Source organism: Rhagoletis pomonella, unplaced genomic scaffold (assembly GCF_013731165.1).
Source record: "Rhagoletis pomonella isolate Grant_MI unplaced genomic scaffold, Rhpom_1.0 Rhpom_scaffold_00008, whole genome shotgun sequence".
Taxonomy (NCBI): domain Eukaryota; kingdom Metazoa; phylum Arthropoda; class Insecta; order Diptera; family Tephritidae; genus Rhagoletis; species Rhagoletis pomonella.
Genome location: NW_023458562.1, coordinates 35129732 through 35152820, shown reverse-complemented (window position 1 = coordinate 35152820; position 23089 = coordinate 35129732). Strand labels below are relative to the sequence as shown.

The 23089-nt window shown below is 35.9% G+C and overlaps 1 protein-coding gene across 1 annotated transcript in view; it reads left to right on the top strand.

The window, feature by feature from the left end:
• LOC118744724 (protein slit) overlaps window positions 1-13912 on the top strand; it is a 78542-nt gene extending 64630 nt beyond the window's left edge. The window contains 8 exon segments of the mRNA XM_036477955.1: window positions 4828-5196; window positions 5403-5474; window positions 6246-6389; window positions 6455-6978; window positions 7052-8046; window positions 8121-8274; window positions 9326-9468; window positions 10874-13912. Of these exon segments, the coding sequence (XP_036333848.1) occupies window positions 4828-5196; window positions 5403-5474; window positions 6246-6389; window positions 6455-6978; window positions 7052-8046; window positions 8121-8274; window positions 9326-9468; window positions 10874-13585 (5113 nt within the window). The 3' untranslated portion in view covers window positions 13586-13912.
• The last annotated feature ends 9177 nt before the right edge of the window (window positions 13913-23089 follow it).

Genomic DNA, 23089 nt, shown 5'->3' with positions numbered 1-23089 from the left:
CACTGGCATATTTAGTGCATTTTGTAAAAGAGTTGTTGCAAACATACAGACATTTCTATAGATCACTTTGTATCTAGTAAATATGTTTGTAGGCATTTATTTATTGAGTAGAACGCAGTGAGATTTCAAAAAAAAATCTATACGTATAACTAAGTATGTAGGTATGTACATATGTATGTAGTTTATAGACACATTCATATTTATCGTACCAAATGCGTAATTAATTGCTTCTTCATTGTATAAATTGAGTAAATTGCGTACGGAGAAGTTTTTATCAAAGAAATGGGGTTAATGGGTTTGATTGTTATGGCTGAACTTCACAGCATACGCACGCTCGTGCACTCACCGCTTTTATATGTACATACATATACTCAAGTAACGCTACCGGGTGCAAACGCAGAAAAAATGCACATGCTCCTATTTAGAATAAATGTATGTATGTGTGTATGTACATAATTCAGTTGTACTGTTTACTCAAACTGAAATTGAAAATACCGCGCTAGTAGAGTGCGTTGGAAGCGTAAAAGAACAAGTAATTTAATTGAACTCCAATTTATGGTCGCCACAATAGACAGACAGACAGACAGACAGACAGAGGAGAGGTGGATGCACATATGTGTATGTATGTATGAGTGCATGTTCCATATTCTCTATGGTCATATGTGCACTCTGATATGCAGCACCATCGTGCCTACTGCGATAACGACAAATAGCCTGGTACTGATGTTACCACCTTGTGTACATTATTACCATGTCCAGACTTCTCATACCACCCCCAAGGGCTGATGTTACAGCTCCTATTGCTGTGATCGACTTGCAATATGTTGATGCTGCTGCTGCTGCTGCTGCTACACTTCCCTTTGTGTTGCTTTTGTCGATTCGATGATTTAAGTGCCAAGCTCAGGCGACGCGCAGTAGGTACAAGTGAATGATAGATACATATTTATGTGCATTAGGGTGGTTCATTTTTTTCCAGCCACCCCCCCCAGAACTGGAAAATATCGAGAATACGGAAATCCGTAATTTTTAGTTTATAACAATTCAACGAATTTTTCCCCCCATATAAAATATATGGATCACTTTAAAGCGCCGGCGGCACGGTTAAATATTAACTGACTTCCAAACTCCGATTTTTCCATTTTCTATACTATTTCTTTTTGGGCCACCCTAATGTCCATGCATATACGTACATACTGCATACCCAGCAAACATTTTCAATTGTAAATGAATCCTCCGCTATCCGCTATTCAGGAAATTTCAATCGGAAACGACGACCAAAATCTTTTTTGATCGCGGAAGAATTGTTAATTCTAAGCATCTTGCTGAGAGTCTTCAAGAGACTTATAGGCGAGTCGTTTTTAAAAGTATTTCATTGTTGTTGTTGTAACAGCATGAAAATTCCCCAAAGAATTTCAGGGACTCAGCTGGGGTGATAGTCTACAGCCCCATATAGATCTGGGTCACTTGTCTATCGAGACTGTTGTTGGCTATCTTGTGGGCTCGTCTTTTCTTTATTTTTGATTGCCGCTATAATCACTTAAGCGATTTCGGCCGAGTTCAACATAGCAGCCATTCCTTCTTTTCGCTTGCTGGCGCCTATTAGAAACGCCGTGAAATGCCTGATTCTTCCAACACAGAGAAGGCCTTCCTCTTCCTCTACTACCACCAGCGGGTACCGCATCGAATACCGTCAGGGCTGAAGCATTTGCATCCATTCGTACAAGATGGCCTAGAAACCGCTGTATTTTGATTTGCTGAATATCTTCTGTAGAATCTTTCTCTCTTCATACTCCTTTTTCATATTTCACACTTCATATTTCTCGCTCAGCGCCATGATAGGATACCTCGGCTTTCAATTACTACATAGCTCCACTGCGAAACTGGGTTATTCCGATTCACCTGTGGCGTTACTTTGGCCAATGCATCTTGGATCCATTGGCTCTTGCAATTTTTGACTTTTTTTCTCATTTTAATCTTTGTATTTTTCCTACGATCTGCCGATCGTTTGCTACCTCGGCGTCCAGGCTCCGCACGTCTTGATTTTCCTCGGTGTCATTACTGCAGCTTCCTTCCCCGTTTGTAGGCACTTAGGAAACCTGCGATTTTCTGTACAATTTGATGTCGAAATTAGGAATAATAGCTCTCTTCCACATTCATAAAGGAGGACTTCAGGACCGAGTCCTCCGTTATCTGCAAGGTGGCTTGACAACGAGAATTCCCGAAGCGGAACGTCGGTTTTGTTAGGTGGCTTTATGCAGTGTGTCCCATTGAAGCCCTTTGCCCAAGCACCGGTCATCTATAGGCTCGTCAAAAGGGCTCTGGGGTATAGGAGACTCGTTGATCACCTGCAGCGAAAAAATCCCCATACATTGTTCGCATAGAGGAGGGCATACAGCATAGTCCTCAGCGCAGATCGTATGATATATTCATCTGGCTGATTGGGTAGCTTGAAGTAAATCTACAAAGCATGCGAGTGAATTTTTCCTATTACGTAAAAATGTTTAGTACTTTAGTATCTACATACATACAAGTGTACCTTAGTGCCTACATACTATGTATGTATGTATGTTGGTGTATATATTAGTATGTATGGAAGCACTTGACGCACAGAATCACCCTAATTTGATTTGCACAATGAAACAGCTACTCATCGCATACAATACCTTCAAACACTCTGCTCTTCCTCAGTGCACAACTAACTACAATACGTGTACTTCTATGTGCATACGAGTATTTAAATTTCTACGACTTTACATATAAACAACCGTGTAAACCTCTATAAAAGTTTCCTTCGAATGTTGGTAGATGATTGAATATAGGAGTCCATACTCAGACTTTCATTTCACTCATACAGATATGTATGTATAAGTAAAAACGTTAGTAAGCAATGAATTTGTCTAAAATACTAAGTAGTGTGGAGGGTAGTGCAGACACAGCTCACAGTTTCACAATTGTCAGTGAAGGAAACCTGTGCAATACTATTGCCGTGTTTTACTAAGTGTAGCATATTCGGAGGCGCAAATTGATTTAAATTGCGACAGATTCTAAAATTGTTGCGATCTTAAATTTCTTAAAGTCTTGTCTTATCTTATCCAATCAACATATTTTTAAGCAGATTAGTTTGTGTCTTTTCATTTGGAATCACTTGCGCTGTCCCTAAAGGAGGCATATCTAAAACTTATCTTGCGGGAGAAGCTTATTAGAGCTTTTTATATGTTTTATATCAGCGATAGGCAAAGCTTTTTCTCTGCACGCGTCAATAAACAAATGTACAGAAAGCTCAAAAAATACCTATCCGAGGTGATCAGCGGCTGATTCCGAATAATTAAATTACACTATATGGAAGCTAAAATGCCTTTAATATAAATGAAAAAAATTTGGTATTTTTTAATTTTTACCTTGTTAAAGTTTGATTTTTTTATAAGAATGAAAATATCTTGGGAAAATTACCTGTTCTGAAAAAACGGTATACAGATCCATAGTCTACAACCCAAATTTAAGTTCAAGTGTTTCGGCGTTTTTTTTTTGTCTCATTTCAAAGCCTGAGATTTTCTCTACAGCCAAACTCTGTTATTATTCAAGCCCTACTTTATTTTTTAAATTTTTGTTTGGCTAGGCTTGAATCACTTTTGGTAGGAAATATGTAGCTGAAGAGTTCACCGAGTTCTCACCAGGCTAACAGTTATATGTAAAATGTAAATGCAAAAAATTTGTGTTAAAAAGTTTTTTTTTGTTACTAAAATCCGAATATCCGGATATCCGATTAATATTACGTCATTTCTTTATCCGGATATTCAGTTCATATCTCTTAATTTTTTATCCGGATATCCAGTGTCCGTTCCATTTTGTTATCCGAATATTCTGATTTTGATTCAAATATTCAAACTACCAGCCCTATTTATGCTCTTAAATTTACTTCGATGCGTATATACTTCTGTGTAACACTGTAGCCACAGGAGCAATAAAAGCTAGCTACATGCTTTAGTACCAAAACCGTAAAATACAATAGAACATCCCAACACGACTTAAACCACATATGTACGTTAGTACATACATACATATGTACGTGCATATGTACATATGTACCTTAGGGTGGTTCTTAAAATCAAATGATCGATTTTTACAGTCTCACCCCTTAATCGGTAATACCACGTCACAGATATCACATATAAATTTTGACCCCGATTGGAGAAGGTTAAGACGTGTCGCACAGGGGGCAAAGTACATATTCCTCTATAGAGACTAAAAAAATTAAAACTAATTTTTTTTTCATATAATACCCAAAATGGATAGTCGAAACCATAGTCGAAGATATCACATTGAAATTTTGGTTACGATTGGAGTCGGTTAAGGCGTGTCGCCAAGAGTCAAAGGCCAGATTCTTCTATGGGCTCAAAAAATTTAAAATTAGGTCGTTCACGCTTACCCGGTTATCAGGTTATGTGGTGATGTTTTTCATTCAGTTTACAACAATAAAATACACTACACCAAAATAATTTTTAACCAGATAACCAGGCAAGTGTGAACAACCTCAATGTTGTACAAATTTTCTTCCTACATTTAAGGACCACCGTAATGTACCTATCAGACTTTACCAATATTGCACTCTAAAAACCACTACGACAATTCATTTCCACCACTTGACTTTTTTCCACAGTTTTTTCCCCTTACTTATTTGCATTTCCACATCTCTATGCAAACTTACACATACATACATACATATGCATAGAAATGCACTCATAATACATACAATACATTCATACCTATAAATGCCAACATTTCAATTCACACTTTACACTATTTTCCACTTTCCTATTTTTTCCATAGAAACTTGGCTGCCAATCCATTCAATTGCAACTGTCATTTGGCCTGGTTTTCCGAGTGGCTACGAAAGAAGGGTCTGATCGGCGGTGCGGCACGTTGTGCTGCCCCCTCGAAAGTACGTGATATGCAAATTAAGGATCTGCCACATAACGAGTTCAAATGCACATCCGACAACAATGAAGGCTGTTTGGGCGATGGCTACTGTCCGCCCGCCTGCACTTGCACCGGCACCGTAGTACGTTGTTCGCGCAATCAATTAAAAGAGATACCACGTGGCATACCGGCGGAAACGTCCGAGTTATATCTGGAATCGAATGAAATAACAATGATACATTTAGATCGGATACGACATTTGAAATCCTTGACGAGATTGTAAGTGCAGCAAAGTTGAAGGATGATGAGTATGTATGTATGTATGAGTGGGTGAATGGGGCAGAAAGAAGCGAAGAAGATTGAATGTGCAGTAAAAACAAAAAGCGCATCTCGCTTTTGAAAACTTATGTTACTAATTCGTGCTTTTTGTTTCGGCCATTTTTTCTTCATATTTTTATTTTTTTGCTTTCTTTTTTTCGTTACAGAGATTTGAGCAACAATCAAATCACGTTCCTCTCTAATTACACCTTCGCCAACCTGACGAATCTGTCGACGCTGTAAGTAGAAGCAATAAATAACATTTAATTTTTTTCTAGCAGCGATAGTGAAGATTTTGCACAATGCAGGGATTTAAATGAATGTGCATCTAGTCGGGCGCAACATAAGGCGCTTTTGTCCTTTTAACAATGAGTTTTTATTGCGCCGTACATTTCTTCTTCTTATACGGTTATAAAATCGTATTAGGGTCGAGACCAAAAAAGCTTTGTCATAAGCTCCACCAAATCGTTGCCTGGATAAAAGATTATCGTATGTTACTTTCGGCAGGTTTTGATAAATCGCGATTGAAGTTTGGAGTGCAAAAAAAAAATGCGCTAAGTAGGGTCTCCCATGAAGGTTCACTTTTTAGGCCTGAAGAATCATTCACTTTCTTGACAAGTCTTTTTTAATCTTCCAATCTCATTTGAACTTTCAGTATAGCCGAAGAACTTTGTTATGAGCGCAATTTTAAGAGGTCGCAAGTAACTAAGGCCCCGCTAAGGATCTATGACTATTGATGACTATTCTCTATTAGCTGAGATACTTGAAGTAATTTCCAAGTCGTTTCTCTCATAGAAGGACCCTTCATTCTATTTCGACCTGCTCAGATACATATATTCGCATTTACGTTACAAGATCGATCAATGGAAATGTCACGTAAAGAATACTTCATAAGACTGCGTTTGGCTTCTTTTTAGATCAGCGAGCACCGATAGACACCTAGCATTTTATCCAAAATTTTCTACTTTTGCGAGTGTGATATCTGACTTCAATGGTTTTCTTAATTTCAGCATCATTTCGTATAACAACTTGCAATGTCTGCAACGCTACGCCTTAGCCGGTCTGCAAAATCTGCGTGTACTCTCGTTGCATGGCAATCGTATATCAATGCTGCCGGAAGGTTCATTCGAAGACATGAAATCGCTAACACACATGTAAGTGAACTTTGTAATTACCGTAAATTCATATACCACAAACCACTTCCTTTCCATGTCTACAGTGCGCTTGGCAGCAATCCACTCTACTGCGATTGCTCGCTCAAATGGTTCTCAGACTGGATCAAATTGGACTATGTGGAGCCGGGTATAGCACGTTGCGCCGAACCCGATTACATGAAAGACAAACTGATACTCTCGACGCCCTCACACAATTTTATGTGCAAAGGCAAAGTTAGCAATGAGATAATGGCCAAATGTGACGCCTGCTATACGCATCCATGCGAGAACAAGGCACAATGCATACCACTGCCACAGCGCGACTACCAATGCCTCTGCCAGCCGGGCTATCACGGTAAACATTGTGAATTCATGATCGACGCCTGCTATGGCAATCCATGCCGCAACAATGCCACCTGCACTGTGCTGGAAGAGGGACGTTTCAGCTGTCAATGTGCGCCTGGCTATACTGGAGCGCGTTGTGAAACGAACATTGACGATTGCCTGGGTGAGACCAAGTGTCAGAATAATGCAACCTGTGTGGATGGTGTGGAATCGTATACGTGTGAATGTCAACCGGGTTTTACTGGTATGTATGGCTTGAAGGTGGTAGCTCACTACTTAGATATAAGTATGCACATTTTTTTTCTCTCTCCCAACAGGCCAATACTGCGACACAAAGATCAATTTTTGCAGTGACGAATTCAATCCATGTGCAAATGGCGCCAAGTGTCACGACCACTTTACGCACTACACCTGCGAGTGCATGGCCGGTTTCCATGGCATCAATTGCACACAAAACATTGACGATTGCCAGAATCATATTTGCCAAAATGGCGGCACCTGCATAGATGGCATCAACGATTATGTGTGCAAGTGTCCGGATGATTTCACGGGCAAATACTGTGAGGGTCACAATATGGTCTCGATGATGTATCCGCAGACATCACCTTGCCAGAATCACGAATGCAAACATGGCGTTTGCTTCCAGCCGAACCCCTCGGGCTCCGATTACTTGTGCAAATGTCATCCTGGTTACACCGGCAAGTGGTGCGAATACTTGACGAGCATTAGCTTTGTGCATAACAATTCCTTTGTGGAAATGGAGCCTTTGCGCACCAAGCCAGATGCGAATGTAACGATCGTTTTTAGCAGTTCAGAGCAAAATGGCATACTGATGTATGATGGACAGGATGCGCACATAGCTGTTGAATTGTTCAATGGACGCATACGCGTAAGCTATGATGTGGGCAATTATCCAGTCTCCACAATGTATAGCTTCGAAATGGTGGCCGATGGTAAATATCATTGCGTGGAGTTGTTGGCTATTAAGAAAAATTTCACATTGCGCGTCGATCGCGGACTGGCAAGATCGATTATAAATGAAGGCTCCAATGATTTTCTCAAATTGACTACACCAATGTTTTTGGGCGGCTTGCCACCAGAACCGGGACAGCAGGCGTATAAGAATTGGCAAATTCGGAATTTGACCAGCTTCAAGGGCTGCATGAAGGAGGTGTGGATAAATCGCAAGCTGGTTGACTTTGAAAATGCAGCAAGGCAGCAAAAGATTACACCCGGCTGTGCATTGCTTGAAGGTGAAGCGGCGGAGGATGACGAACAGGACTTTATGGACGAAACACCGCACATCAAAGAGGTACGTAGAAAAGTCGGGAATTGAATTTAAAATTAGAAATGCATACCTAACATTTTACATTTGTATACACCCAGGTGGATCCTTGCGAAAATCACAAGTGTCGCCGCGGCAGCCGCTGTGTGCCTAATTCCACATACCGCGACGGCTATCAATGCAAGTGCAAGCAGGGTCAGAAGGGCCGCTACTGCGAACAAGGTGAGGGCACAACAGAGCCCGCATCAATAACTGGTATTAATCATATTCTTCATTCATACAACGTTTAGTGGTTTTCATGAGCATAAGTATTAACATACACATACTATGCAAAACCACATTCATTAAAATCATTTTATTAAAATACTTGGTATTGCATGCTGATTTTTTTTTTAATATTGAATTCTATAATAAATAACTGCATCTCTTACATATCTGGAGAACTTGAAACTTTAGCTTGATTGTTCATATTTATGTAAAATATTTTATTTCAATCTCTAATTTGAAACAAAAAGCGCCGAAACACGAAAACTTAATATTGGGTCGTAGATTATAAATCTGTATGCCATTTATCCAGATTAGGTCATTTTCTAATGCCGAATTTCCACTGCGCATTGAAATGACAGAAATATGTATGCCATTTAAAAAAATTCCATGTGGAAATGAACTTAATGACAATTTTTTAACGTAATGACACGATTATTTTTGAATGCCCAACTATGTAATTTTTGCCATTTAATGCCTAGTGGAAATCCAGCATAAGATTTTTCATTTGTATGAAATAAAGTCAAACTTCACCAAGGAAAAAAATTGTATTTTTTCCATTTGTAGTAAAGCTTGTTCTTTCTTTCTTGTTCAAGTTTTGAATGGTCAAACGAAAATGTGCAATAATTTGTTGTTGAAATATGAGCACGAAATAATGTTACCCATACGCCACGTCATACCTAGCCGTACTCGTACATATTCGTACATAGTGCATGAGTAACATTTTCCAGGCTAAAGTTGGATTTTTTTCAATCAATGCAAACTTTAAATGTAAATATCTTTGAAAAATTACCTGATCTAGAAAACCGATGTACAGATCCGTTATCTACGATCCAAAATTAAGTTTACGTGTCTCGGCGTTTTTTTGTATCATTTTAGCGTACCTACACTGTATTTTATATATTTATAGGTATTTTATATATTTAAATATTTGTATTAAGACTATTCTATTTCTTAAAACCCTTCCTTTCTTTCTTAAAAAAACAAAAAAAAACCTTTTTGCCTTTTTTAATTTACTCATCTCTATTTTTTAAATTTTCAGTAACCTCCACTTGTCGAAAGGAACAGGTACGCGAATATTATACCGAAAACGATTGTCGATCGCGTCAGCCACTCAAATATGCGAAATGTGTGGGCGGTTGCGGAAATCAGTGCTGTGCCGCGAAAATTGTACGGAGACGAAAGGTAAGAGCAGTTCTATTCAAAATATTACAGGACAACAAAATTCAAAGGTTAGCTCTTTTTAACCGACTTCAAGAAAAGAAAGAGGTTATCGATTCATCGTAATATATGTATATATATATTTTTTAAGTACGTTACCGCATAACTTTGGACCATGTTAACAGATTTCTATAATTATTTTTTAGAGGAAAGTAGTACCTCAGAGATGGTCCCATAGTAATTTGGTTTAGATCCGGAAATTGGATCATTATTATTATTTTTTTCTTAAAACTTGCTTGTTTCTCTTTGATATAAATACGTATATACAAAAAAACCGAACTAGTCAACTCTTAACAGTTTTGGCCCGATGAATCCAATAAAGTCGGTACCCTTTAGTGGATTCCATATTTCTTTCTAACCTCACAAAGCGTACAGTAAATAAACCGAAACAGCATGAGTTTTTGAGGTTTGGATCGACAATATTGAATTGAAGGAAAACATTTTGTTTCTATCAAAAACAAATAAAAAAAAAGGTGGTGCAAGTTTAGTATAAAATTAAGTGGGGTTAATAGATTTAGGTTAAGGGTGCAATTGAGTTGCCTTATCTCTGTAATTACCAATTCGAAATAGGTTTTTTTATTTGAAGCTCAATTACATTCCCCATACAAAATATTTACAGTAATCTTTGTAAAAGTAGTCAAGTAGGTGACTGGTTTATACATTTTTATTGAGTCGACTAAAACTAAAAGAGAATTGAGGCTTTACCTGGGATTCCTTCTTCCCTATCGCTCATGGCCCCAGTTTTCTTTGACTAATATAAAGATGTTTAAAGGCTTCAGCCGCGAACTTTTATGCTTATATTATCCTTCAAAGAGATTGGCAATAGTTATCAGTAGAGAATCGAGTTTTCGTTATGAGTGGGCTTTTGGAAACAAGCGCCCCCACCACCCTCCCATTTTATCTGACCCAAGGTTATCTAACCTTACTAACTGGCGGCTAACAGCGGCCTCGTCGTCAATCCTAGCAGGTCCGTACTAGCATTATTCCTTAGAAAGTACACGAACCCCATTGCAACTATTCCTTCCATTGGAGGTGTTCGATTTTCTGACAAGGTCAAGTTCTCGGTCCTGCTCCTAGATAGGAAACTGTCACGGAGGTGCAAATCGTACCCTAAACGTGTGAATGCACAAATACTTTTCCTTCTCCCAATCACGAAAAACAATTTGTTCAACTTTTTCAATAGAATTTTGCTGTACTGTACCGTCCAATATAAAATATGTACAAATCTGTACAAATGTACAATCGTGTGACACTGCCTTTACTTTCAACTACCTTACTAGAAGCATACTATAAAATAATTATCAAATTTTTAAAGCAAAACTGAAGCAATTACTGATGTCAATATTTTATCTATGTACGTATTTCACAGGTTCGCATGGTGTGCAGCAATAATCGCAAATATATCAAAAATTTAGATATCGTGCGTAAATGTGGATGTACAAAGAAATGCTACTGACTGGAAGATGCGACTACCCAATTGCACAAAGTTAGCTTAGATTTAAATTTAGGACAGCATAGTAGTAATAATTTTAATAATAATAATAATAATAACAGTAATTTAAGTACTAGCTCTAGTTATAGCAACGATAATGAATGTATATTTAACTGTAGCAACACGAAAGATTTACTAATATTCAATAGTAACACTAACAATAACAACACTAAAACGGGGAGAAAAATGATGGTCGCGCAAGAGAAAAAGACTGCGGATGAGATTGTAGAGAGTGAAAGAGTGCGGAGCATCAATATCACAAATAGTGGGTTGAAAGTAGAACCGGTGAGACCACACGAACGCGATGACATTATGTACAATGCGGAGGAGGAATTAAGGCAAACAACAGCCGGCGGGTTGAGGGTAACAGGTGGTGGTGGCATATTGGTGGATGAAGGTCCAAGTTATGAGACTGATGAGCACAGCACAGCAACAGGAGCGCAGGAGCGTATGCAATTGAATCCCAGTGGAGAGAGCGATGATGGTTGGGACGATGAATACGATGACGGTGACGAAGGAGATGAAGATGAAAAGGACGGTGAGGGCGATGAGGATGCGTATGATGATGAAGACGACGAAGATTTCGATGTGGAAGCGTCTTCAGCTGATGCAACAGCGCAAGCGCACATACAAGACCGCGCATTCGAATCGTTGCCGGAGGCAAAGGGTCTGGTGCAATCGCTGGTGGGCGATGAAAACGAAGCTGTGAAACATATGCCGGACGTATTGCGAGCGAAAAGCATTACGCACACTGCGAGCATCGCCACAGCGAACGTTGACGAGGAGGAGGAGGAAGATATGGGTTTTGACGAGGATGACGAACGTATTGCCATTATTGTGGAGAAGCAACGTGGTGGCAGTGTAAATGACAACGATAAGGGCTTCATGAACGAGGAGGGCAGTGGCGCTAGTGGTGGCGGCGCCTACAGGCGAACCGACACAAATAGGTACAAAAATAGTAGATTTAGATTAGATTACCTAGAGAAATATCGGAGAAAACAGCAAAATCTGCAATCGGAACATACGAATAGGGGCGTAGCCGATTCGCGCGAAGGCAGCGGCAATTTTGCCAACGATGATGATGATGACGATGATGATGATAGCGATGATGGTGTCCACGACGATGATGATGACAACGTTGACGATGATGTAGCCATCCGTCTCGGTGTTAACGATGATGCCGACCGTCAAGAAGGTGATGGTTATTTTAATTCGAAACATACTAAATCGAGCAATCGATATTTCCGTAAGAATACGAATGACGCAATTAAAATAATCTCAACACCGCTGGGCAAGGTCGGCATTGTTTATCAACAAACGCCGACAAATGAGGATGGCAACAGCAACGGCAACATTAAAAAACAGGATACACTTGGCGACAAAAAGACAAGCTCGTTCACCGACTTTGATGCACTGTCGCCAGATCCTGAGAGCAGTCATCGCTTAGCATCATCTCATCCGAAAATTACGCCAGTCTTGACACCCGATGGCAAGGTTGCACTGCTTTATCGCGGCGATTCGGAGAATTCCAAATACGAGCCGATACGCAATTTAACACATAAATTTAATAATAATAATAATAAAAACGACTTTACGGACAATAAAGCAACTGGCAGTGGTACAATTTCTAAAGATACGCCTGATTTTCCGAACAACGATGGCAGCGAAGACGAGTCGGCCGACGAGTCGGAAGACGACTACGACCTGGACAATGACAGCAATAGCAGCAGCAGCGATCGATTACAAACGAATTTACGCAAAACCAATACAGCCAACCCAACAGATGAGACACAGAAAGCCGCCATTCAAAATCCCGACACCGATGCCGAAACGCCAGCCGCTGGTGCAGGCGGCTCCTCATTCATCATACGCCCCACCGATTCCGTACTGCCCATGATAAATCGCCCACTCTCCGAGGTGCTCGGCATAAAGAAGAATCAGTTCAAGCAATTCCGCATCAAAGACATTCCCACTACGCCACCAAATGCTGCGGGCGCCGGCGCCGAATCGGTCGGCGATCCACGCTCACTAGCTGGCACATCAATCGACCGCGCAATCGATACAACGACACTACACTTCCTAACAAAAGTCAATTTAGCCGAATATCCAACATCGATGAAAACGCGAAACTTCGATTTCGATTTTAGTCGCGACAATACAATGCTGGACGAACGTTCGCGGCATAAAGAACATCAATACCACAATCAACAACAACAGGCGTCTGCGGCAGGCAGCAGCGCTAATCACCACACTAATGGTGGCAGCATGGATGGCGAGGCGAACAATAGTAATAACAAATTGAATACAATAGCCAACGAAGAGGTGCTGGCCAAAACCGAAGTAGTCAATTTAGCGATCATACCACACTTCGATGAGGAACTCGAACGGCTGCAACGCTTGCGCGAATACGAAGGCCGCCGACATTATCGGCAACGCTATCGCCAGAAGCCAAGCGAAGAGGAATTATCGGGCATACATTGCATCATGCAGGCCATGATGGGCATAGCGGCGATTTCGACGGTGTTCGGAATGTTGGGTACATTTTTCAAGCAACGAATACTCGATCAGATACGCTTGATGCATTGGTAGTACAGCAAGGGTATTCGATTGTACGGCGAATATTATTTATTTGTGAAAATGTCGGCAATTACAATTGAATACCCACCCGGTTCATCCACACAACAACAAGTACAACAGCTACAACATCATCATCAGCAGCAGCAGCAAAAACAACAAGCAAAACAAAAACAAGAACAAGAACAACAGCAATACAACACAAACACGAACAAATGCAAGAACAAAAACAAAAACTTAAGCATGAGCAACGTAGCGATTTTTTTTAAACTATTTTCCTGAAATCACACAATTTCATAGCAATAATGAAGAAGCTTTTAATACTGATTACTATATAAAAAACACTAACACTATGTAGCGAAAAAAAAACGAGTGTGCGCGGTTGTAGAATTGCAGGCGTCATTTTTTTTCAAATAGTTATGCTTTTATTACAAATTAGCATAAAAACTTGGTATAAAACTAAGAAAAAATTATGAAAAAATAGTTAATTTTGCGAAGAACAAAGCGGCTTTAAAACCTATAATTTTCGAGATTTAAAAAATTTTAAGCTTTAAATGCGAAGAACAAAGCGCCTTTAAAACCTATAATTTTTGAGTTTTAAAAAAATTTTAAGCTTTAAATGCGTCTTGTTCGGCAGATTTTTTTTTTTAATCTTATACAAAAAAAATTTGATTTTTTTTTAAACAAACGAAAATATTATATTTGAAGTTATTGTAAATTTTACAAAAAAATGGCCCTTATTATGAGCTGCATTCGATTTTCGATCTTCGCTGGCTATCGAAGATCGAAGATCGAAAGTGAAATTCGTATTATGAGCTATGCAGGCGTGTCGAAATTTTCGTTGAGTATCGAATTTTCTGTCGAACAGAATTTTGCTTTCGATGGTGTAACGAAGTGTTAGAAAATTGTGAAAAATGTATGATTTTGTATATGTTTTCTTACATTTTGGCGGCTAGACACTAATTTTAAACAATTTTTATTAATTTCATGCAGTTCTAACATCGTGAATACTAAACACAAGCTCGAAAGGCTGGTTTTACTTGTGAAAGAAAATCCCAATGCTCTGTTGGCATGATCTCTGAGAACAAAATCGTAGCGCTGTTGATAGTTTTAAAATATTTTAAATAGATTTGGCTCACAAACGCCTCTTTAGATGGTCGGAACTTTTTAATGAATCCGTAGACAAATTTCTTAAATATATTTTATATCAAAATATATTCGAAAGACTAATAAACTTAAATGTTTAAGAGAGTATTTGCTACTCCTGGCCAGTTTACTAAGCTCTCATCCTCTGACGAATCGTTGAACCAGAACTCGTTGTACTCATTTTACCACGTTTTTATAAAATTGCTTTCTTTTTGACTTCATTTTAATTAGAACAAATTTACATAAATATGTATAAGCACCGTATTTAGTTTGCTCGATTTGTAAACAAAGCTTCTCAGCGGTGAAAAATATACTATTGTGAACAACCTAAACGAGCGAAATTCACAATAGCGCTATTCTTCATCGAATGAGCGCCATAATACCAAATGAAAATTCGTTCGCTCAGCACTTTCGACCACAGTCGAAAATCGAATGCAACTCATAATAGGGTCCAAATATTACAAGAAAAATTTTAAATTAATACAAAAATTGAACGCTAATTTTTGCAACTAATTTTCAAGTATTTTTAAAATTTAGGAAAGTTTCATAGCCTAAAAAAATTCGTATAACCTCAAAGGGAATGGAAAATTACAAGTAATGTCACAAAAATTCATTTTTTCATTACAAAAGCGATATAAAATATTGTACCAAATTTTTCACCTCTATAAATTCAAAGAAACAGTAATATTTAGTTTCGCCAAAGGTATAGAGAATTTCCCCAAACTTTAAAAAACATAAATCTCGGGAGGACTTGGTTTAACGCTAAACAAAGCGTTTTTAAAACTTAAAATATTTTAAAACTTAAAAATATTAACTTTTAAAAATAAAAAAATGTATGTGTAACCTAAATAAATATTTTAACAACCTAAAGAAAATTTTCTACAACCTCAAAAGGTAGATAATTTCCCTAATCTTTAAAAACCAGAAAACTCGACTCGAAGGCTTCGTTTGAGGCTCTTTTAAAGCAAAATTATGGCTTATTTTTTAACATTTAATAAACAATTTTGTTTTTTTAAACCCGTTAGTATTTTTCGCGTCAGCGTTGCATTCTTTTTGTAAATAGAATTTATGTATTCTATGAGCATATTTAAAATTCAAACTTGACTAGCCTGCAAACGCCGCACATACATATATATATATATATACATATATACGAGTCATGCTTATATTAGTCATACATAACCTAAACAAAATTAAACATTTATTTTAGATACACTAAAAATTAAACACAACTGCTAGCGTCATACATGCATACATACTACATACAAAATATGTAGCTAATAACCTAATACAACAATTGTACACAAACTAACAATAGTAAACAGCATGCTTACATACATACATATGTACTATACATACTTAATCATACTCATGCACACATCAATATACGCATATATGTAAACCCTTCTTAAATGTGCATACACATACTTTTATGACATACTATGTATTTTTCTCCTCCCCTGCTCCTTTAAGCGTAAGATACAAAAATGTATGTATACTATTTACTACAACTATTACTACTATTGTACTACTACTACTACATGCATACATACATACAAACATACTAATACTAAAAAAAAAACAACAAATAAGAAAAAATATTTCCTTTAACTCAATTTAATGGATTCGTGCAAGCTACCCAGATGAAGAAAAATAAGAGAAAAAATGGCCAATTATACTGCGCATGCGTGCCAGCTTATTGAGCGTAAATAAGCTGTTTGAAGCGAACGTAAGCAGCGGAAGCAAATGAATGCAAATCCTTGAAGCGCTTTAACAGCTAAACAGGAAACGGAAGCAAAAAAAAATTGCGATCGAAATTGAAATCGAAAAAAAATATGGTCACCTGAGATGCTATTGAAAATTTGTTTTTTTATCCCATACACTTTTTCATACTTCGGTTTAGAAATTATACAATTAACAACGAAAATCCCCTTAACTTTCTTCCAATGACCAATAGAGCAGAGTAGTATTTAACACATCTGGCAATGCCATGAACATAAAAACAATGTCCATACGAGTCTCACTTTCAAGGCATACAAACTAACTTGAACTAACCATAGCTCCTGCTTCGAACTCCTTCACTTACTTCTTTATTAACCAGAAAAATGTGCGAAAAATATCAACGACAGTGTGAGCTTAAAGTTTTCATACAAAGATATTTACATAAATTCAAACGTTTAACTCTACATAAAGCGCACGTCAGATTTGCTCCTACACACACACACTCACAGCCATCTACATAATTTTTTTTTTTTTTTCAAAAACAATTCATAAAAAAAAATATTTTAAATATTTTTATACTTCAGTTCGAAAAATGACCTCAAATTAGATCACAAAAACTAATTATTTGAAATCACGCCAAAAACGAATTGGCTTAAAATAAAATTTTCAATTGCCAATGCATCACTAAAGAAAATATAAATGTGAAATTAAAGTCATAAATATACAATTAGCAGAAAATTGTCAAGAAAACAGGAAAATGTTGAAAAATAGTTGCAATATATATAAATTTTTAAAAAGCACAATTAATTCAAGTTGAAAGTGGCTTTTAAAATACATAAATTAAATTCAATAAGAAAAGTTGAAGAAATTAGCACTTAAGCAGCAGGAAAAAAGTATTTATTTAAATTAATTTTAAATAAGATCGATTGGCGAAAGTTGAAAAAGCAAGCAAAAATGAAGTCATGCTGCATGTAAATTGTACATATGTATGTGCAACTTTATGCTGCAGCATAAATAAGCAAATAACGAATTTTCAAAATTTAAAATGCTTCTAAAATAACAAAGAAAAGTAAGATAAAAGTAATGCATCAAACAAAGCAAACACAAAATGCATTAAAACAACTATAGTTTAAGTTTAAACTTAACAACTTAACATCTAAGCTGGGTAGTCGCATGTAAATCTAAAACTAAAAAAAAAAAAAACCTTAACCCTTAGTAACTAGCCTAACTTACGTATAGTATTAGTTGTAATGCAATTGAAAGAATAACAAAAAAACATAATGTTTAAAAGCAAAAACGAGAAAACCCCAAATTCCTAAAAAAAATCAGCAAACGAAAAAAAGGTGCGATCTAACTAAATTTAATTTTTATTCGTTTAAAGCGCCAACAAATATTGCATTTAAACAGAAAATAAAGTTTAGTTTTACTTGAAATGCGCATAACGAAATACAAATAACAGGTAAACGAATAATTTTTAAATGTGTAAAATTTTTTAAAAAACATTTTTTTTATTTCTATGTATACAAAATCAAAAACGAAAACGAAATTCAATTTGCATACTCAAAATACTATCGTCATAGCATCCCTTACCTAATTAACACTATGCAACAAGCAAATAGATATATTTGTGCGAAAATTGCACTATGTATTTTGTTTTATTTATTTTTATTTTATTTTTAATTTGTTGTGTATATTATATTTAACTCTTGCGAGTATAACTTGAAAATACTATATATATATATATATATATACTATATATATTTATGTACTGTATATGTATTGTAATTGTGTGCCGTGCATATGCAATATGTACTATATGTATATGAAAACTTACAAACACACACACACGCATACACAGCCGTATAAACATGTGTTCTATATGATTGTTTTATATCCAACCAATAAACTACATAATCGAAAAAAAAATAAAAATAAAAATAAAAATAAAATAAATTGCATTTTTATTCACAGAGTTACTTAAATGCTTTGGTACATACATGCCACTTAAATTCTCTAGAGCTGTTCAGCATATTGTGGACATGGTGTGGGATTTGCAGTTGGAATTGCACCATGTCTTTTTATTCTCAAAATCCGATGTTATTTATAACCTCATCTAATATAACTTAACAGTTTATAAAATTTACTCTTTTTTCCTTCGATGCACTGCTAACGCAGCGACATATTTTAATTTACCTAAAAATCAAATAAAGGTTTTCCTTGCACTACAAAGGCAGCGACACTTTTTATTTTTATGAAAAAGTTTCAAATTCGGTTCCATAACCTTTTAGTTCTTACTCCACTATCCAAGGCAATTGGCACAAGGCACACCAGAGCAAAAACAAACTACATTTATTTTGTTGTTTATTTCAACTCCAAAAACGTTGAACCAAATTTAACATTTTAAATTAAAATATACTAAATAAAAATTACAATTTATGCATAAAATCAAATCTGCTCCTCTGCTACTGCCTTTCAATATGCTTTACCTCATGCTTTATGCACATACATACATATACAAAGAATGCAAACATTAAATTCCATAATTAAATGAAACTGAAAAAATTTTAAATCTGATTAAAAGCAACTGCAAGAAAAAAAGCTCGAAACGCATCATCAAAAATAACCCCCCACCAACGTTAGCACTAGTGGTGGCAAACTATCGATGGCGCTATCGATACTATGTTGTTGTTGCTGTAGCGGTAATATCGATCGTTTTTTAGGTAGGTCCTTATGCTCTTTAAAAAACTATATTTAACGCAATGGAGGCGTATTCATAGCAGTGATGGAAAATCAAAATTTTAAATTGTGCCTAATTTTTCCAAAAAAAAAAAAATTTGCCTAAATGCAGGTCAATGTGCCAATAATAGGTACCTTTTGCTCTATAAAATATATATGTATATGTATACAATACTTATTGAATATTAGAATGTTTTTTATTACATACTGGTACCCCATTTTTCTATATTTATTTTAGCAAATGGAACAATATTATGAAGTATTTCACTGTTTTAATGAATTATCACAAAAATTATTGGGAAAATATAACCTTACAGAACAAAATATAACAAAGTGTACATACATACATATATTAATATGTACAACACTTTTCACGAAAACAGTAGCGCGATATATTGACAAATTTTGACAATTTAATAACCTTTTATGTAATTTTAGCTTTTTTATGAAAACATAGTCGTTTCAACAACCAAAATAATAAAAGTCAAAGTTTCAAACATTCTACAAAAAAAAATTTATTAAAATTAGGGCAGTGCGATTATTCGATTACTCGAGCAAGTTGGTTAATCAACTATTCGGTTAATCAATTACTCGAGTAATCAAGATTTTGATTACTCAAAACTATGATTAACCGAGTTACTTGAAATATGATTACTCAAAAAAATAATTTTGCTCGTTAAAAGAGTTTACTTTGGAAAATGCTTATTTTCTTTTTTACATTCTGTATATGAAAAAAATTTTCGTTTTAATTTTTGAAAACAGAAACGTTGTTTTCAAAGTATCAAGGAACTTTAACTACTTCATACATATGTAAAGAGTTGAAATGTTGATTACTCATTTTACTCGAAATGTTGATTAATCATAAAGCAAATTACTCAAATATTTTTTTTTTTGGTTAATCAAAAATCTTGATTACTCGAGTAACTGAACTTTTGAGTAATCATAATTTCCAAATAATCGAATAATTGAGTTATTTACTTTATGATTAATTAAAATTTTGAGTAATCAATTAATCGCACAGCCCTAATTAAAATTTAAAACTTTGTTGTCAGAATTTTTAGAAAACTTTCGGATATGCAGTTTATAGTCCATTCAATTGTAGTATAACAAAGTGGTTAGGAATTCGCGTTGATTTTTAGCATTTTTTATTTGTTTTTGCATTTTCTTTAGACATATTGTAACTGCATGTTCAAAAATGTTTAGTATGTGGAAAAAAATTGCAACACCTTCATTTCACCATTGCGTTGAATGGACTATAAAACTTGCATGGTTAAAAAAACAAAATCGTATGAACAAAAATCGTCGTTCAATCATTAACCCTGCATTACAAAAATACAAAGCTACAGTATATTTTATTGCTAAAGTATAGCCAACTTATTCCTGTTTTTGGTTTAAATTCAATTTTCAAATGAAAAAATGCGCCCAACGTCATCTGAAGAATGTGTCAAAGACAGTGTCCCCTGCGCGATTTGAAACACGTTGGGAAACATCAACTCGTTCAATTAATTTCTCAGGCAACCTGCATAGTCAGCTAATGCTCTATTATTCTTGTTGGATGGCAATAATAGTTGCGTTCGTGTACCTGTTAATTGTTCAATGTTAACTGAAACTTTTAGGTTTTTGAGTTTGCGTACGCAAACAACTTGCAAAGTAGGGGAAATTGAGAGAGCAAAGTGACATTTCATTTGAGGGGAAGCTGCTAGTTTCTGCTGGAAAATTTTTGCCAACAGGAAAACGGCTGATCAAAAATAGTTCGTTGGAATTTACGCAAATCACAAAATTGAATTTCATGGTTTGGAAGTTAAAAATGACAAAATGCGTGGGTTCAAGCCCTGGTCAAAGCAACATCGCCGTTCGGAGTCGGGGTAAAACTGTAAGTCACTCCCCTTTGTGTGACAACATCAAGGCACACGCCACAAATCGGAGAGGCTCGGCCAAACACTAACATATGTGTAAGTGCCAATATATTACTATTATTATTATTATTATTAAGTGTTAATTGCACTTTTTATATAAAAATTTGCTAGTGAAACTGTAAAGAATTTAACACCAAATTAATTAAAAATTCGTACTAATAAAGTGAAAAGAGTGATAAATAATGTAAATATATACGATACTTAACATCACCGCCAAGTTTCATGACAAAATCCGTGATAGTTTTGTGAAAACACCCAAAAACCGATGTAATTGAAAGCCAACCCGGGAATTTGTACGTTACAACTAAATAAATGTCCTTATAAACCTAGTACGTACCTTGCTTCACCCATTTGCTTGAATTTGGATCAACGGATATAACAGAAGAAGTAATACTCGCTTTTCAAAAGTCTCACACTTCCGTACCGGAACTCATACAAATTTGATATCATCGTGTTTCCAGTGCCGCTACAGCAATAAAAACAACACATTGGCCTTCAGCCGTTCCAAATTTCGCGAAGCTTAGCATTTTGCCCGTATTTAATATCGCACTAGATATACCATTTCACTTAACAATCACTTTCATTTCAACTTAAATATACTTTTAAGCGTTTTAAATCACTAAATAATATACATTTGATAAATTTTATGCGACGAATCTACAAAGGAGACAATCCGCGCGAAATAACGGAACTTGAACTGACAGCAATTAGAGTTGCCAGTTGTATGGTAAAAGAAATTTCCAGCATAGGCTGGTATCTACGCAGGGTGCACACGATGATTCATAGTTTTCCGTATTCAGTTTGAACTTTTTTTTTGAACCCAACCAACGTTAGCACCCCATTAGTATAAATATTAATATTTTGTATTTAGTAATATTAATTAGTTCGTCGATTATTCTTTAAGGTGCGTCCATTTTTAACGTTTGTTTGTTAGCCAAAGATTTATAACTAATTTTTAAATTTTCACTTTACCTAATTCCTGTATTTAGCACCCGCAACTGATTATGGGATGATTATTATTGCAGTCGATAGTACGTCGATTGTTCTTTATTTCTTTATTGTTCGTCCATTTTTAAAGTTTGTTTCTAACTAAGGGTTTACACCAGACAATATTGTCAAGACAATTATGTCAAATGATGTATTTGTTATGAACACGGCGAATTCATATTACAACAAACACATCATTTTGACATAATTGTCTTGACAATAGTTGTGTTTGTTTACAAATTATCCAGTTACTTGCCAGCAACTCTCCAGTAACTTTATTTCTAAAAGATCGCTCTCATAGAAAAAATTTACAAAAAAGTACGCGCTATTCCAGTAATAATTTGCAGGTTTCATGAACAGCTGATAAATTGGTTGTTTATTCGGAGCATATTCCTAATAAAACGACATATTTTATATTTAAATATGTTTATTTTGTGAATTTCCGCAATAAAAACCCACAGTTTCCTTATTAGTATAAATTTCATCCAGCAACATGCGATCAGCTGTTTTTCGTACTGGTAAATTCTTACAAGTAAAAATTTATCCAGTAAAAACTTGCAACTTCAATTTTAATTTTTCGCTCTCTCAATTTCCTCTACTTTGCAAGTTTTTGCGTACGAAAACCCCAAAACATGAAAATTCGTAAAAACTTTTACTGGACTTTACTGGAAATGAGTAAACAAACGCAACTAATATTGTCCGGTATAAACCCTAAGTAAGCCAAACATTTATAATTAATTTTTTACATTTTACAGTTCCGGCATTTCCCTGCAAAAATCGCGACTACTCCATGCATGCATGTAAGGAGTACTCCCGAAGGACCAAGGAGTACTCCAAAATTAACCACAATTCATATAAAAAATATGGTCCAATTAACATTGCGATGTCCTAGGGCAGGACCATATACTCCATCTCTGCATTACATCAGAGTAGCACAAAACTACTCCCAACATACTCCAATGACATTGTCGTTATATTTTTTCGTTTGTACGCGTTTTTGTTCTTCACTTCG